Source organism: Eubalaena glacialis, chromosome 11, assembly GCF_028564815.1.
Source record: "Eubalaena glacialis isolate mEubGla1 chromosome 11, mEubGla1.1.hap2.+ XY, whole genome shotgun sequence".
In the NCBI taxonomy this organism is placed as follows: Eukaryota; Metazoa; Chordata; class Mammalia; order Artiodactyla; family Balaenidae; genus Eubalaena; species Eubalaena glacialis.
The window spans coordinates 19,373,956-19,391,931 of record NC_083726.1 but is presented as its reverse complement, the minus strand read 5'-3'; the positions used below and the strand labels follow the sequence as shown (position 1 = coordinate 19,391,931).

General features: G+C 45.4%; 1 protein-coding gene across 1 annotated transcript in view; it reads right to left on the bottom strand.

Annotated features, from left to right (window-relative positions):
* The window catches only part of PAH (phenylalanine hydroxylase), a 70,888-nt gene that overhangs the window by 33,208 nt on the left and 19,704 nt on the right, over nt 1-17,976 (bottom strand). The window contains exons 3-4 of the mRNA XM_061204701.1: nt 16,651-16,834; nt 1,416-1,504 (exon numbers count right to left, since the gene is read on the bottom strand). Coding sequence (XP_061060684.1) covers nt 1,416-1,504; nt 16,651-16,834 — 273 coding nt within the window. The remainder of the gene's footprint in view (nt 1-1,415; nt 1,505-16,650; nt 16,835-17,976) is intronic.

The window sequence follows — 17,976 nt, the reverse complement described above, 5'->3', positions numbered from 1 at the left end:
ATTTTTGTTTTTTTCTGTTCTGAAGCCTAGGAGCAGTGGGGGAATTCACCTTTGCTTCTGTTTATAAAACACTTTCTCAGAGTAAAAAAATGCAGAATAGTACCAAGAGAAAAAAGAGAAATAAAAAATAAATAAGATAAAAAAAGAGATTATGGATGATCTTCATTTTCTTCCTCATGCTTTTCTGTATTTTCGAGTCCACTCTAAGGGGTTTACGATTTGAATTGGAACAACAACTGTTCATATTTTAAAAGGCCAGCCTACCCCCGAAATAGCTTGCTCTTTGTCTCTGTGAAGGGGCCTGAATTTCTGCCACTGGCTAGACTTTTGTCCTCAGGCACTGTGAGCACTGAGGTAAGAGTCAAAGGATCCAGAGTTCAGCATGGGACCTTAGAAAAGTTATTTACTCATGTTGGGCCTTAATGAATCTGTCTGTAAAATGGGAACATCTGCTCTGCTTACTGAAAAGAGCCCTTGTGAAGAGCAAGTTCACAACCTCCTCAAGTGTAAAGACCACATAAATGGAAGAAGAAAACAGAGTCCTGATGAAATGCAGAGGCTCCCGGTAAGTTACAGTAACCATCGCTTTTGTGAAGGAAAACAGCTTTCACGTCATTTAAAGATTGAGGAACCATTTGCCTGGGCAGAGAATAAAAGACCGTCAACATGATGGTGGCATTTCTCACCTACGGGCTGCTCCTCCCTGGAACCCTTTGCCCTAGAAAAGGGGAATGATAAGATCCCTGACCCCAGTCCTTCACTTAGAAATATTAAAGGACACGGGACACAGTCCGAGTTCTCTGTCAGATACATCAGATCTTTTAAATTCTGACCACAACCCACCACCCAGGCTCATCTTCTGACACTCTCACGCTCACACCTAACACGCCAGCCAGCCATTCCCCAAATATTCCGGATCCTTTCAGAACGCTGAGCCTTTGCATATGCTGTACCCTCAGCTCAGAAAGCCTCTCAGTTCCTTGTTGGACTAGCATCTTGTTCTCAGGCTTTGAAATCCAGTTCCGGTGTCACCACTCCCTACAGCTCCACTGTACCTGGCAGAGTTGTTAGTAGTTTAGTGTTTCCCAAACGCTTGATTTAAACCTCTGGAGTTGGACCAAGGCAGACATAAAGATGATTTACATATGTGTGTGTGTTTGTGTGTGTGTGTGTATACACATCACTTACATACATATATGATACATAAACAAGAGTTTCTGGATGTGGATAATGATCTGTATTTGCTTCAACAATAGTAACCATGATAACGATGATGCTGAAGATGTCTAAGTAGGCACTCAGTAAATGTTTGTTGTACAAGCAAACAAAGACACATTGCTGCAAAGGAAGGGAGGGGAGTCTGGTGCGGGATGGCAGGTACTAATAGAATCTCATCAGAGGGGCCATGGACTCACGGGGTGGTCTGCATCCAGTTCCGCTCCATAGCTGAGAATCTGATTGGCAAATTTGTCGAGCTCTTGAATGGTTCTTGGGAACCAGGGCACTGCAACACAGAAAGGGCAAAGTCCTGAGCAGCAGATTGGCAGGACACGGCCAAAGGCCTCACCGAGATCAGAAGCTTGGGACCAGCTCCAATTAAAGTCCATGGTGGTGGCAAGTGGGGTCCCAGATAACCCCCGAAAGTCAAATCTTATTTTCCTTGGAAACTAATCTTATTTACTTATTTGCTTATTCAACTTTACTGAAGTATAATCAACAAAAATTTAAGGTATTTTAAGCATATATCATGGGGATTTGATAGACATATACATGGTGAAAGGATTCTCCCCATTCACATGCATCACCTCACATATTTATCTTTTGTGGGGGGAGGATTCTACTCTCTTTGCAAATTTCATTGATGCAATACAGTGTTATCGACTATAGTCATTATGTTTTACATTAGATCCTCAGACCTTAGTCATCTTATAGCTGAAAGTTTGTACCCTTTTACCAACCTCTCCCTATTTCCCGACCCTTAAGCACCTGGCAACCAGTTATCTACTCTCTGTTTCTATGAGTTTACCTTTTTTCTTTTTGAAGGTTCCACCTAGATGTGATACCATGTGGTATTTAACTTTTTTTTTTTCTGTCTGCCTTATTTCACTTAGCACCTTGGAAACTAATTTGAAAACACATTCCTAAACATACTCTCTTTCCTGGAAATTTTCTCTGAATTATCTCAAAATTCATCTCCTTTCCACCTATCGTGGCCTAGTGGAGTGGTTTTTGATGGTTTACTGTAGCAGCAGAATATTTCATGTAATATGTGTTTCAGGTATATTCCGGAATATAAATTAGGTAAAACAGAGCTGTTCTACTGTAAGCACAGGTGAGCCCATGAGCTCTCTTCTCATGACCCCATCTTCCTATCATGAGTCTCCCTCCCAAGGGCCCCCAGGGACCCCGGCAAAACCATTTGATGCCAAAGCCAATTTGAAAGCCACTGGTGACATAGAATGAATGCAGTTCAGCAGTTTGACGATGCCTTGCAGCACCTAACAATCTGTGGGCTTGTTCTGAAGCAGCAGCATAGTGGGAGAGAAGATGGGGTCTGTGTTGTGTGACCCACAGTGACTGGGTCCTGCAGAGGGACCCCAGGGCAAAGAGCAGGTGGTAGCTCCTAAATGTATGTGGCCTTCAAGAAAGAAGACACACTGGGAGTGGAACCAGCCTAAGAATGAACAGAGACGAGGACATTTTGCACTGTAAATTCCAAGAAGTCAGGAACCAGGAGTGCACTGTAGTTCTAGGTGCATGGAGGGGAAGGAGGGAGGAAAGTTTAGGGGAAAAGATGCTGAACTTACAGCCAATTAGGTCTGGCTTAGAATCTAGGTCCCAGCTGCCTATTCATCTTCTCTGTGTCTCAGTCCCAACTCCGTAAAAATGAGAATAGCAGCAACAACAATAGAAAGCATCCCAAACATTTTTTGAGACCTTACCATGTGCCAGGCACTGTGCTTAGCATTTTTAGTGAAATATCTCCTTTAATCTGGGGATTGTTGCGGGGTGTAAATGAGAATGCAGGCAAAGGGTGCAGCCGAGTGTCTGGCCCACAGAAGGTGGCTTTCCATCTCTTGCACGTTATTTCTGATTCTGGCCCTGCTCCGGTGGGGCAGGAAAGATCATGCGTGCCATCTAGTGGCCAGAGTGGGGAACTGTCTTCCACGGTCTACAATAACGGCATCAGACAGGAATCAGCTGCATTCCACCAAAAGAAGATGCTTATCTGAATAGCAGTAATCACGGTCCATTTAGAGCCTCGTTTCCATAGATCTGAGATGCTAAGCTTTCTGTTAATAATAAAAACTAACACTGAGTATCATTCTAAATACTTTACTTAGTATTTGTACTATTGGTGGGTACTGTTGGTCTCCCCATATTATAAATGAGAAAACTGAGATACAGAGAGGCTAAGTGACAAACCCAAATACACACACGGCTAGGAAACAGTGGATTCAGGATTGAAACTCGGGCTTGGATGACTCTGTGGTCTCAGGTCTGGACCACAAAATCTGTCCTGCCAGGTATGGGGGTGGGGAGCACAGTGGTTGTGAGGGCTGGAGCTTGACGGCCTGATTGTCTTTACAGTTTCCCACCTGAAGGCTTCCATGCCCCTAAAACCAGCCCACTTCTCAAGGTGGGCTCCCTATGATGGTAATAATGGGAACAGACGTAGTAATTCCAGCTAATGCTTACATAGCTCTTGCTGCGTGCCAGGCACTGTCCTGAACACTTTACATACCGTACCTCACCCAATTCTCCTAACAGGCCCATGAGGTAGGTGTTATTATTATCCCCATTTTACAGAAGAGGAAACTGAGGAACAGGGAGGGTAAGTCTCTTCATGGACCTCTGCGGTCCCAAAGGCTAGACTTTGGAGTCTGGGATGACTCAGCACCACGTTCTGCTCACCTAGCTTGGGACCTGACTTCCCACTTTGTCACCTGAATTCTCCTCAAGCTTTTCTTTCTCCTTGAATCCAGTGCCTTCCCTTGCACAATGGACCTCTGTTGTCAGCACTGAAAATGGGGTCTATTCCCTACCCGAGTTTGGAAGGGCTTGAGGAAGGACATCCCATTGCAGTCAGCCAGGACTCGGGATCTCCTCCAAGACCCTTCCTGGTTATCTAGCATGTTGCCGCCCTGTCACCTCACTTCCAAGGCTGCCCGTCCCCACTTGTTCATAGTCTCTCTTTTGCCTAAAAATTATCCATAATTCTGGCAATAACAGCTGCCCCCAGAAATAGGGCAAGCCAGCCCTTTCCTGCTGCACCCCTTTCAGACTTGGGGGGGCGGGGCGGCCGTTAGCCCTGCCAAAGGCGTTTCCATGATTACGTTCTGAGCATCCACTACTACCAGGCACTGGACGTTGAGAGGTGAATACAGTGGAGTCTTCATGCCTGTGGTGCTTATATTCTAGTGAGGGTGACAAGGAATAAACAATAAATAAATTTAAATATATAACAATGCCAGGAAGTTCCTGAAGAAGAACAAAGCAGTGCAAGGAGATGGGGATACTATTTTATATAACATCCTGTGGCTCCAGACCCCAGGGTGAGGGTCCTAGAGACATGACACGACCTTGCCATGGCTGAAGGGGACTGTAATAGCCAGAGCTTGTTCCTAGATCTGTCCCAGATCTGGTTCCCTATCTGCCTCAGGGAGACACAGACTGGTCATGGTTAAGGGCCTGGATAACAGAGCCACACAGCCTAGGCTTGAATGCTGTCTCTATATTTACCCTCTGGGGCACCCAGGACAAATTATTCCTCTTTGTGCCTCAGTCTTCCCATAAGTAAAGTGGGGATAATAAAGTATACTTTATAGAAACAACATAAGTTTAAAAGAGTTAATATGTGTGATTTGTTGAGAACAGTGTCTGGTACATAGTAAATACAGACTCATGTTGGAAATATTGTGGGTTCGGCTCCAGACCACCGCAGTAAAGAGAATAGCACAATAAAGTGAGTCACGTGAATTTTGTGGTTTCCCAGTACATATAAGAGTTATGTTTAGATTATACTGTAGTCTACTAAGTGTGCAATAGCATTATGTATGGAAAAACAATGTACATACCTTAAATAAAAAATACTTTATTGCTAAAAACTGCTAACCATCATCTGAGCCTTCAGTGAGTCATAGCAGTGATAGCAAAGATCACTGATCTCAGAGCACCATAACAAATATAATCATGAAAAAGTTTGAAATATTGTGAGAATTACCAAATTGGGACGCAGAGACAGGAAGTGAGCCAATGCTGTTGGGAAAATGGCACCGATAGACTTGCTTGACACAGGGCGGCCACAAACCTTCCATTTGTAAGAAACACAGAATCTGTGAAGCACAGTAAAGCAAAGCACAATAGAAGAAGTACGTCTGTACTAGTATTATTCACCTGCAAGCTCCAGGGATTTTTTTTTTTCCTTTTACTCTGCCGTTAATATAGTGCAGGGAGGTGAGTAGAAAGTCTTTCAGCAAGGCTAGGAAGTCAACCACTTATTCTGTTGTGTAACTGAGTGAGTATTTTATCTCTCAGAGCCTTAGTTTCTTTAGCCACAAAATGGATTAAAACTGTCATTCCCTATTATTGCCATCATTGCATACATTAAATGCTATAGGAAATGGGACACATCTTAGCAGAGTGACCGGCCCACATAGTAAGTGCTCAATCGGTGTTAACAATTAGGATGGGAAAAAGTTTAATGATGATGAAGAAGAAAAAGGAGGAGGAGGAAGAGGAGAAGAGGAAAGAGGGGGAGAAGGGAGAGGGGGCGGAAGGGGAAGGGGAGGAAAGAAGGGAGACTGGAGTTAGAAGCTCCTTCTCAATCTGGCTCTGATGTTAACAGGATTCCTGATCTTGGGCCTCAGTTTCCCCTTGTATAAAATTCGAGCTGGGGGATTCACTAGCTGCTGCAGTCCCTTTTGGGTTTCATATTCCAACTATGGAGGGCTGAGGCTGGCCAGAGGACACATGAAAATATATTGATACTTCCAGTCAATTAATGTGTCAGCCTCGCTTGTTTCTGGAAGTAGAGCCACTGCATTTCTTCAGTATCCAAAATGCACGGCCCCCACCATTTCCCTTTCTCTCACCCAAGAAACTAGGCTCTACTCCAGAGAGAAGCTTTGCTCTCCCTGCCTTGGTTCAGAGCTGGGTGTGCTGGCCGGCTCCCAAATGAACGCCAGGGGGCAGCAGAACCAGCATATTTTCAGCTCTGGCTGACTTTTTTTTTTTTTTTCCTTCTCTCCTCCAAAGGGAAAACACTTTGTAGTTGGGCCACATGTCTTGGTTCAGACCTCCTGGTGGAAAAAAATATCAGAGAACTTGAGAGGGCTGCAAAAACTCCAAGGATTCAAGTCTTGGCAAAGAGAAGGCAAAGGTCGAAGCAGCTTAGCAAAACCAGGACCTAGTCAGGGAGACTGTCAGGGGACCCCAGGGGGTGCTGCGAGGCCACGGGGCGCTCACCCAAGTCAAGGGGCCTTCAGTGGCTTCTGGGCCCCATCATCATCCAGAAAAGGCCCAGAACAGAGCAGGCTAGAGAAGTGGCAAAGCTTCGTGGCTAGTCACACAGACTCTGGAGCCAGACTGCCTGGGGCCAAATCTCACCTCTGCTACTTCGAGATGTTGAGACTTTGTGCAAATTACTTAACCCCTTTGTTCCCCAGGTTCTTATCTGTAAAATGGCTATAATAAGAGGATGTACTTCAGAGTGTGTGAGGATTAAATGAGCTAAGGCACGACTAGGACAGTGCTTGGCACAGAGCGGGACCATTATGAGTATTTGGTATTATTATCACTATCATGATCATGATTATCATTAGAGAAAGCCAGGTAATAAGGGGGGATGGGCCTGGTACACACTTTCTCCGGGCAGCAGCCCAGTCCTAACTTCGAATCGGTTCCCCCATCCCCTCCCCAGACCTCACGTGAGGTTAAGGTGTCATCTCCTGGAGGCCCTTGGGTACAGCCTCTGCGGTAGAAAAGAGGACCCAGGCTGGGCTTGACGATTAAGAGAAGTGGTTCACCGGCTGTCAGCCTGGGGAGCAGGGACGAGCAGGCTTAAGGAAATGAGACCCAGGAGAGGCAAGTTCTGGGTGTTGGGGGGTCAGGGGGGACCAAGGTCCTGCCATGGCTCACTGCCTGGGGAAGAGGCCCAGCTGAGCAGGGCTGTGAAGTAAAACAGTGTGGGGACCGCAAGTGCTAAAGGCAGGAGACTGCAGAGAACCAACTGGAAGCCGGTAGGTCTGCGTTCAAGTTTCAGCTTTCCTACCCATCCCTCCCACAGAGAAAGTTCCTAGATTCCTGAGTCTCTGGCTTCTCATCTGTGAAACAGGTGCGGCAGCCAAGCGCTCACCTACTCTTTGGTTAGGATGAGAAGCCACTGACCCCCAGTAGGTAGACCTGTGTCATCATTACACTTGAACCTCTCCAAAAAAAGTCCCAGGGACACTTGTCTGGTTAAGTAAGGTTCCGCAGGCCACTGGTGGCAGGGGCAGGGCTCATACTTGTGTCTCCATCCTCGACACCAAGAGTCAAGAGTTGGCTCTTCCAACTTCCCCAGCCCCAAAGTTACAGTTACCTTTTTTTCCTTCAAAGTTACATTTTTTGTGAGCTTCCCATACATCAGATGCTGCACTAAGCACTTTACTTCCATTGTCTGTTTTAATTCTCAGAGTAACCCTAGAGGGTAGACACGATTATTTCCGCTTTACTGATAAGCAAACTGAGGCTCAGACAGACGAAGCGACTTGTTCAAGATCACAGCACCGGCTGGGCGGGAATCCGAACTCTGTAGCTCGTGCACTGAACTTGTGCGCTGAATGTGCTAGGCTGGTTTAGAATAAGGTGCAGATGAGGGGCCCTTGACTTTAGATTTCTGTTCTCCTGCCTGGAGAGGGGAAGGAGATGACAAACTAACACAGGAATTGAGAGGGGCTTGAAGAAAATCCCTAGGACAGCCCCGGGTCCTCACCACCTTCCATCCCGAGCCCCCCTGGCTTTAGGGGCGGTAACTATTTAACACCTAAGTCCTCGGTTCCTCAAAGACACCTTCATATTTCCTTTCTCTTCTTCAGTGACACTCACAGGCCCTTCCCCTCCCACCCAGTCTCACTCACAAAGCCGGGAATCGAGACTGACCCCAGCGACCCAGGCCTCTGTTTTGAAAAGTTAAATCAGATTAGCTCATTAATGACCTTTGCAAATACATCCGCGGTGGGCTGGCCCCTGTGAGCCCCCCCCACGGCCTCTCGGGCTGCGGGGCTCCGCAGTTAATGAATGGCTTGGGCAGGCTGGTGCGACAGAGGCCCTCTGTGAAGAGAGAAACATCCGGGGTGGGGGCGGGGTGCGGATCATTAATAAATATTGATTTGGCTCCAAGGGAAGCAGCCCGAGGGAGAGCTGGCCCTGGACACCCACGTCGTGGTCTCATTAAGTCGGGGTCAACTGCTCAGCCTGGGCGCCGAGAGGCGGCTGGCTCAGGGGTGCTCCTGAGCAAAAGCCTTCCGCAGCCCCCAGGCCTGGCTGGAGCCTGCTTCCCGGCCAGCGGGTCAGAACTGGCCCATTAAATTTATAGCAGTTCAAGGTGCAGCCTGGGTCCTATCTAACCCCCTCCCTCCCTCCGTTCACCAGCCCCAGGGTGTCGCCAACAAGGCACCCAGGCTTGCCCCAGACTTCTGTCTCCAGGCTGTCTCAGGGAGAGCCATAAATCCTCGGCTTCCTAGGCCCAAAATAGAAGGGTGTTTTGCACCCCTTCTTCCCAGGCTCCTGGATGTCCCCTCTGAAGCCTCCGATGGCCTCCAGCTGGGCAGAGAAGCCTTTGCTATGCTGATCACAACAGATGAAGACTTCTGAGGGGGTTAGTTTTCTCTTTTAAGGAGCTTCCATTTTCTTTTTGAAGAAGGAACGCCCTTCAGGAAGGTCTTGGCAAGAACGGGTGAGCCAAACGCTGGCTGATGGAGCCAAGCTGGTCCCTGCCTCCTGGATGGAGCGGAGGCGTGGTAGGGCAGGGCCCACTTTTATCACTGACAGCCCAGGCAAAGCATTTGATCTCTCCGTCCACATGTCAAAATGAGAATGAGAACCAGATGAATAAAAGGAACCTAGCAGGAAGTAAAGAGTGAATGGTGTGGAAATGAATAAATGGGTGGAATGAGTGACAGATACAAGGGAAATAATGAATAAAGAAAAGGGCATTTATTCCGATCACCAATCTAACCTAGAGATCCTCCTAATAGCCTTTTTAAGATGTCACTTATCTTATAAACTTACCTATTGGCAGGTTGTCCACCATATTCCCAAATACTGAATTCTGTTTTCTGAGCGCTCACATTGCCCTGAGATCTGATTACTGGCTGCTTACAGCTGGACTTACAGTCAACCTCCATTGGATCAAACAGAATGCATCTAAAGCCTTTTCCATATGTCTGTCCCCCTCCAGGAGCCCCTCCTTGGCCCTGCTCCCCCTTTCCCCACCATGCACAAGAATGACTTCAGTGTATCTCCTAGGTGCTCCTGACACACGCCCACTTCCCTATCCCTGCATAGACATGGCCAAACAGCAACTACCTCCTAGACCATAAGACATGTGAGTCAAGGCACCACGTGTGTTGTTTTCCCTGCTGCATCCCTCCATGTGGCTGCCACTGAATGGATGCTCAATAAATATGAGTTGCATGAATGAATGATCAACCAAATTAGGGCATAAATGTGAATGAAAGAGAAGAAGGTGGTAAAGCAGACTCTGGTTTTTGAGAAGGAGTAGTAAGAGAAAAAGGAAGAAAACCCCAATCGTCAGGATTTTAATAAGTAAGAGCCACGTAATTCATAAAATACTATGGAAAAAGAGAATTCTAGGGGGAAAATGGCGTCAAATGCTACAAATATTTCAAAGAGGATGAAAACAAGAAAGAGGTTACTGCTTTTGGCAATGGATGCTGTCAGAATGGTAAGGAAGAAGGAAGAAGAGAAGGAAAAAAAGGGAGGGGGGAAAAGGGAAGGAGGGAGGGAAAAAGCAGGAAATCTGAATGTGAAGCTGTTTCCTAGACCAGTGCTATTTCCAATATAACACATGGCCAAGGGGATAATGTCAAGCCTCCAAACCATGTTCACAGGAAGTCATCTTTGGGAATGAGATACCATTCCCAGGGCCCCTCACATCATCCCACAGAGGAAGTTATCTCCCTGGCGGCTAGGCGAGGCTGGCCCCAGTGAGGGGGTGACTGCCACCAACTCCCTATATTTTATTAGCCTGGCCAGCGTCCACCCCATGGAGCTGGTGGTGGCAAATAGTCTGACATTAAGCTGAGGTTATAGATCATAAAGCTCCCCCCTTACTGAGGCTTAGGGAGGAATAAGATCAAGGGCCTATTCAACTCAAGCAAGTTCAACTCAATCCATCAAACACCCTAACACACAGAGTGTCTTGCACGAAGACCCCATGAGCCCTAGAAAGTGGCCAAGTGGGTCTTAGGTCCATTTCACAGATGAGGAAGGAGAGGTAAAGAGGTCTCCCAGCTGGTAGGGAGTCAGATGGGATTCAAACCTAGCTGGCAGTGTACAGAATAGGAATCCAAATCCTAGCTCTCGACTCTAAATTAATTGCTCTTTTTGACTTGCTATGATACTCCCTCAATCCAGCATGAATGGCAACTTGACATTCAGTTAAAATCATCTCCTATTCCTTTATTACCCCTTTAATTGAGGGAACACACCTGTCACAGACAGAAAAGGTGTTCTCAGTCTAATTATTTGTAATTTTCACCATCCAAAAAGCACATCATGGCGGCCTTTCTTTACCAAAGATCAGGAGTTTGGGGATTCTGGCTTTGCCTCAACCGTAAGATTCACCAGGTATCCTTAGAAAAGACTCAGGGACAAGTTTACTGACCATTTTGCATGGATCCTTTATGCCAGGCACATTGTGCAAAGTATGTCACAGAATCCACACAACCGCACTGGCACACAGATATCTTCATTTTACAGACGAGAAAAGCTAGGCCTACAGAGGGCGAGCAACTTGGCCAAAACAACTACAGCCCTGGAACTGAACTGGAAAAGTGAAGACTCCAAAATCCACACCACGGTTCAAGTGTACCACTGTCTCACTTCCTAATGTTGAGAATGAGAATCATGTTATCTGTTGCCCTAGCTATCTGAGTTGACTGTTGTAAAGCTTAAATGAGACAACCTAAGGGGAAAATCATTTGGATTTGGCATGCAAATAAGGAATTCCTGTTAGAATGAAAGCCTGCTTATAATCTTATGATCTTCCTCAGCTTGAAGCCCTGCGACCTGGTAAACAGACTGGCTACAAAAACAGCATTTACTCGGGATCTTCCCTTGCCAGTGAATAGAGCTGCCTCTGACCGATCGTGAAGGAGCAAGCCCTAGACCAGCTTCCAGCTGCAGGGTTGATGCCACCTTCCCCTCAATGGGCTTATCCTCTCAGCTGCGGGTCTGCTTGTCTCGATGAGGCAGAGTGGAAACAAAAGTCCCATCCTCAGCTGCCAGAGGACTCCCGGCAACATCAACACAGGCAGCAAGCATCCTGGTAGACTGGAAAAGGCTGTCAATCAATCCTGTGTGTCTTTACAAACATGCAGACCCTGGGTCTCCTGCAGGCCCAGGGCCACGAACATCTACAGCCCTGAGGCACACTTGGGGCTGAGTGAAACGCATGGGAGGAGGTTTGGAAGTGAGGAGGGGGACAAAGGAAAGATGATGGAAACAGAACAGAGGAGCAGAGGGAGAGAGAGAGGAAAAGCAGGCACAGGTGACGGAAATGGGGAAAACCATCTGGACCCCCTCCTGCCCTAAGCAGCTTCTCTCTACAGGGTCTCAACTCTTTGGGAACAATGACCTTTTTGAAAATCTTCTCTCCTAAAACATATGCATGCAGGTGCACATGTACCATTTTGCCCAAAATCCCAGGGGCTTTTCAGACTCCTCCGAGGAACCCTATCCTTCCTCCTTCCACGATGGATCTGAAACTTCAGGCTTGTCATGGCACTGCCTTTCATGGCAGCAATGTTGAAGCAAAAAAGGGAAAAACTCAAGAGGGCTGGGAGGGGAGAGTGGCATATATGAGGGAAGGAATAAATATAATGATGTTACTTTGTCTTCTCACAATTAAATCTTTGTCTTCTCCACTTAAATCATTGCTTCAGGAATTAATCCAAATAAGACGACAAATAAAATCATAAGAGCCCCTAGGCTAGATATAGGTAGTAGATAGAGAGATGAATAAATAAATAAATAGCCTTTCTACTCCCCACAGAAAATTACAATTGTCCTGGCAGTCTGGACTCCCTTTGTTTCCACAGCAAGACCCTTACAATCACCACAGCATGAACGAAATCTACTTGATGGCCAACCGCTCTTGGAAAATAACACCAAACAGATAAATTTCTCAAAAGGTGATGATCCTACACCTCTGTCTAGCCAAGTCATTTTGTCCATCTGCTTCTCCTGGCTGCAATCTGGCTCCATGTAGGAATTTTCCATCCCCACCCCCCACACACACACCCTGCCCCCACCGCTCAATGTAATGTCATGCAGAAGACTCAAAGGGAAAGGTAAAAGGATTAGTAGATTGATCGATGGAAGATATTAATGCTCTTTCATGTTGGGTTGAAGAAGGATTTGAGGTCATCAGGAGAGAGGGTAGCAGGAGAATAGACCTCAAGTATTCAAAAGACTCTCTGGATTAAAATCCTATTAAACTCCCATCAGCTTCTCTAGGAGGCATTTTAGAAGGTTGGGGTTTCTTTAACATGTCACCATAATTAGCCTTCCCTTAAGCTGTTTTGGGTGGGGAACTTTAGCAATTAAGAAACTGAAAACTTTCATTTTCTAGCGCCCACACGGCCTTTTGAACGTTTGAAAACTAGAATGGAAAGTGGTTTAGCCTAATTGATTTGAGGGGTTCAGATCTCTCCCCTTCAACCTGCTGTCAGACTCGCCCCTGAGATCTGAGCCCCTCAATAGAAAGGGCATTTTGTCAAGTGAAAGAATCAAAGGTTCAGATCTATGATGATGCTTTTCTTCTTCTAATCATCCTCCCGTGGAGTTCGACGGAAAGAACAACTCTGCAAAGGGATGGTTGTTTCCCCTAAAAAGATCTGTTTCTGGGCCCAGATTCCAGTTCACAAAAACTACCCCCAGAAACCCAAAGGGCCCGTGTCTCTCGGCAGGTGCAAAGCTGGGCTGTTTCGGCATCACTGCATCCAGAGCAGCCGGTCCGTTACGTGGACATGAAGCTCAGGAAACCGTGTCAGGGAGTGGCAGCCAATATGCGACAGGGTGACCAACCATCCAAAGAAATAAGGGTCGAGAAACACGTGTTGTTTTAAAGGGTTAGTCCGAGCAGTTGTTTCCTCACTAGGTAAAATATCAATCCAACGTTAAACGTCAACGCCTTGCCATTTTGAGCCCCGCCGGGGAATCAACCCTGTGCCACGTTCCACCTCCGATGAGCCCCACACTGATGACGTGGTGCCCCTGTGTCAGAACGTTGGCTTTTTCACTTTCACACTTGCTGGGTCCTCAGAGTTCAAAGTGGAGAAGAGGCCCAATTCCACCAGCCGTGTCTCCATCACAGCACCCGCCCCTCTTCTGTATTCACCTGGCTGTCCCGTCATCCTCGCCAGCCCATGAGCCCATGTTAGACATCCGCTTGCCCACAACTGCACAGAATTCACTCTGTGCCTTAAGGCAAGTCACGGCCTCCATTTTTTTTGATGAAGAATTAAGGAGTCTGTTGGGCTGCCTGACCTGTGAGGTCATTTTCTAGTTCCCAGAATCTCTGAAAACGCAGTTGTGTACAGGCTGGCTTTTCGTGGCTCCCGTGCTCAGGTCATAGTTTATAATAACAAGGATGCTAATGCTAAGAATAGAGAACTTCTGTTAAGCCCTTAAACACGCTCGGTGCTGTTCTCAGTGCTCCACTGGTGTTATTTCATTAATCCTGTGAGGCAGAGACTCGTACTCCCATCTGATACAGTGACAGACTGCGGTGATCAGTAATTTGCCCAAAGTCACACCAAGTGTGTATCCTGGTTCCAGAGTCTGGGCTCCTAACTGTTCTTCCACATCCTATTTCTGAGCCTCCCGTTCAGGCTGCCAGACCTTCAGCTGATCTCTATGCATCTTCCCTGCCTCCCCAGGGGGCTGCCTGCCTGCCTGTCAGTTGCTTTGATTTCCTACCCCAGGGCACCAGCTGGCCTGCCCTCTACCTGCTCTGAGCAGAGGCAGAGCTTCACCCACGATTCGGCAGCCCCTTTGCCCTGAGGGCCTGTGGCTCCTGTGGGGAGCAGGTGGCCGGAAAAGCACGAGAAGGCCGTCATCAGGGCAGCAGCTCACTTGGGAGGTGGAAGAGGAAGGAAGGCAGATAGGGTTAATCTGAGGAGGAATTCCAAGTACCCGCCCCCAGCGACCGGAGACCGTGTGCATTGCTGTCTACCCTTGGCAAAGGCAGAAGCCCAGGATGGACTTCCTTGTCTTGGTTACAGCCACAGGAGGACACGAGCAGGAAGAGAAGAGGTCTCCTAGGATGGCCTCGGAGGTGTCTTTTAGAAAATGTTTCAATGGCCTATGCAAAGAGGTGGGTCTTGTCTCATTTTAAAGCATCTCTGCCTATTAACATACTATTTTCAGGTACAGAGCCTGAAATTCTCTTGAGCTAGTCTTCAATGTTTGGGCGAGAAAAAAAGCTTTTGATTTTACAGTAGAAAACAATTTTTGATTATATAGGAAAAAAGTAGTTCATCTCAGCAATCACACTTCTAAGTATTTACTTAAATGAGTTGAAAATTTATGTCCACAGAAAAACCTGCACATGAATGTTTAACAGCCTTACCCATGGATAAACAAGATGTGGTACATCTATACAATGGAACGTTATTCAGTAATTACAAAAAATGAGCTATCGAGTCACAAAAAGGCATGGAGGAACCTTGCTAAATGTAAAAATAAAACAGCCCAAAAAGGATATATTCTCTGTGATTCCATATTCATAATGCATGACATTCTGGAAAAGTCAAAATCATGGAGACAATAAAAAGATGAGTGGTTGCCAGGGGGAGGGGATAAGGAGGGAGGGATGAACAGGTGGAGCACAGGACATTTTTAGGGCGTTGCAACCGTTCTGCATGAGATGTAATGGTGGATACATGACATTATGCATTTATCAAAACCAACAGAACTATACAATACAAAGCATGATCCCTAATGTATAGCCTTTAGTTAATAATAATGTATTAGCATGGCTCATCAATTTAACAACCATCACATACTCTCATTTATCCAGCTGGGCACTGTTCTAAGCACCGACTATGGAAGATCTCATTTAATCCTCACAAAAGCCCTATGAAAAATTGAGGTCAGAGCAGTTAAACAGACTTGTCAAGGGTCTCAAAGCCAATAAGTGGAAAAAGTAGGACTTGAACTGAAGCCTGTCCAACCCCAAGCCCATACTCTTAATTCCTACAATCCACTCCCCTCCAGGGCACATCAATGACATTTTGTAATAGGGAAGAACAAATCTGACTCCATATTAGAGCTGTTTCTTTTACTTTAACCTTTGTACTCTGTTGCCCCTGCTTAGTCATGATGGCTTTGCACATTTTGTAAAAGAATGTTGCCTATAGCCTGAAATATACAGGATAGCCTATTCTCAGGGCTCTGACCTTTAAGAGTTCATACATACAGGGATAACTAGTTGCAGAACAGAGAATACTATTTGTTTTGTTGGAGGTTTATAGGAACATCATGACCTGACCTATGTGGATACCTGCAAGAACAAAGGATTCCTGCACCAAGAAGTTTGCAACAAACAAACCCTTTCACCTTTTTAGTATCAAAGAAGGCCTGAATTCTTTGATAAGGTAAGATGGTTCTTTGAGACACTAGTCTGATATCTTCTCGGTCTGCGGGCTTTCTGAATAAAGTCATTATTCCTTGCCCTAACAACTCGTCTCCTGATTTATTGGCCTGACATGACCCGAGCAGAACAAGTTTGGACTCAGTAGCAATTTCAGTAAGTAAATAAGGGGGCAGAGCAAGTCTTGACAACTGCTCTGTTTAGCCATTCACTCACAAGCATTTGCTGAGAGCTGTGTATTAAGCACTGTACTAAACTCTGAGGATATTAACATAGGTAAGAGACTCTCCCTGCCCACGAGGAGCTTGTAATCTAGTGGAAGAGACGGAAAGACAGTGAAAGACCTAAGCACAAGGAGCCAAGGAGCTCCAGCTCCAGAATTGACATGTCATGAGAAGGACTTGGGGAGAGGCTATGAGATGAAATGGAGATAACTAAAGAATTTGTCTTGAAATTACATTTATATAGAAAGCACCCTGGATCCCCTAATCATGCTACCTCTAGAAATTAGGAAATTGAGAGCAAAATAATCCACGAATGAGAAATATATGAAAATTGCAGCAGAAGACAACTAATATAAGAAACAGCTATCTTGAGGAAGGGGGAAAAGAACATTTATTAAATGTCTAAATATGCCAGGTACTCGTCTGAGTCCCTAACCTATATCCTCTCACTTAATCCTGGTCTTCCAGGGTAGAGGTTATTTTTGCCATTATTTTATGATGAGAATGTAGGGTCATCTGTGTTGCAAAATTCCTGTCTCTTACCTGTGTCTTTCTTCTTATCCCGGGAAAGCTCATGCACAGTGGCACCAATGTCATGCCTCAAGATTCTGATGATGTTTGCCAGAGCGGGCATGCTGCGTTTATCCAGATACGTGAAAAATTCATACTCATCTTTCTTTAAACGTGAAGGTCTTGATTCAATGTGGGTCAGGTTTATATCATTCTCCTAGAAAATAGGTGTAAGGAAGTATATGAAGGGGGCAGTCACTGGAATTGACACAGACCAAACACACAAAACCAGAGCAAAACACAACGAAAGGAGAAGAGATGAGGAAGAGGAGTTCTTTTTTTTTTTTTTTGTCTTTTGTTTTTTAAATATAAGAATAGAAGAAAGTCTTTAACACTGCAAACGTTGTTTACCTTTTCTTCTGCAAAACCAAATAACTAATCACAGGAGGTGGGGGAGATAGTTCAAATGCCACAGAATTTAATCACGTGGAAATCTGCTCAAGGCTTAGAGTTGCAAACATAAGATTTCATTGGGTCAGTGGTTGCCAAAAATATTTACACAGGAAAACCTCCTTTCCTGAATGACATCTCACAGAATCTCAGTAATAGTACCTCAATAAATAAATCAATAAATACAAGCAACATTGTTCTGCTTGAATAGAGTCCACAGGAGTCAGGCTTCTTGGGTTTAAATCAAAGTTCTTAATTATATTGGCTATGAGACCTTATAAAATGTACTTTCACATTTCTAACCGTCAGTTTCTCCAGCTGTAATTTGGTGGTACTATGGTACCTGCTTCATAAATTTGTTGGAAACATTGGATGAGATGATACAAACACATTGCCAGGTACTTAGTAAATGCTCAGTTAAAATTATCCAGTATAATACCATTCATATTTTTATATAATTACTTTCCATTCAAGTTATGCCACAAATGTATATGTAGCACCTACTAGGTACTGATCACTCTGCAAGGTGTTTGGGATATATCAGTGAACAAAACAGACAAAGATATTTTCCTTTATAAAGCTTCCATTCAAGTTGTGAAGAGACAAACAACAAACATAAAAGATAACCGATTTGTGTATTATTTTATAATGATTGTAATGATAAAGGCTAAGGGAAAAATACAAAGCAGAGCAGGATGAAGGGAACGGGCAATCCTGAGATGGAATGAGGGAGATTGCAGTATTTAATAGAGTGGACACATGAGGCCTCATTGAGAAGGGAAGGCTCATGTACAGGCATTCATTAAATGCCACAAAAATAATATTCACTTAATAAACTTTCTCAACTTCAATGTCTTTAGCTGGTGGTACTTTAGTTATTATGGGGTTTGTCATTTAAGAAGAACTATT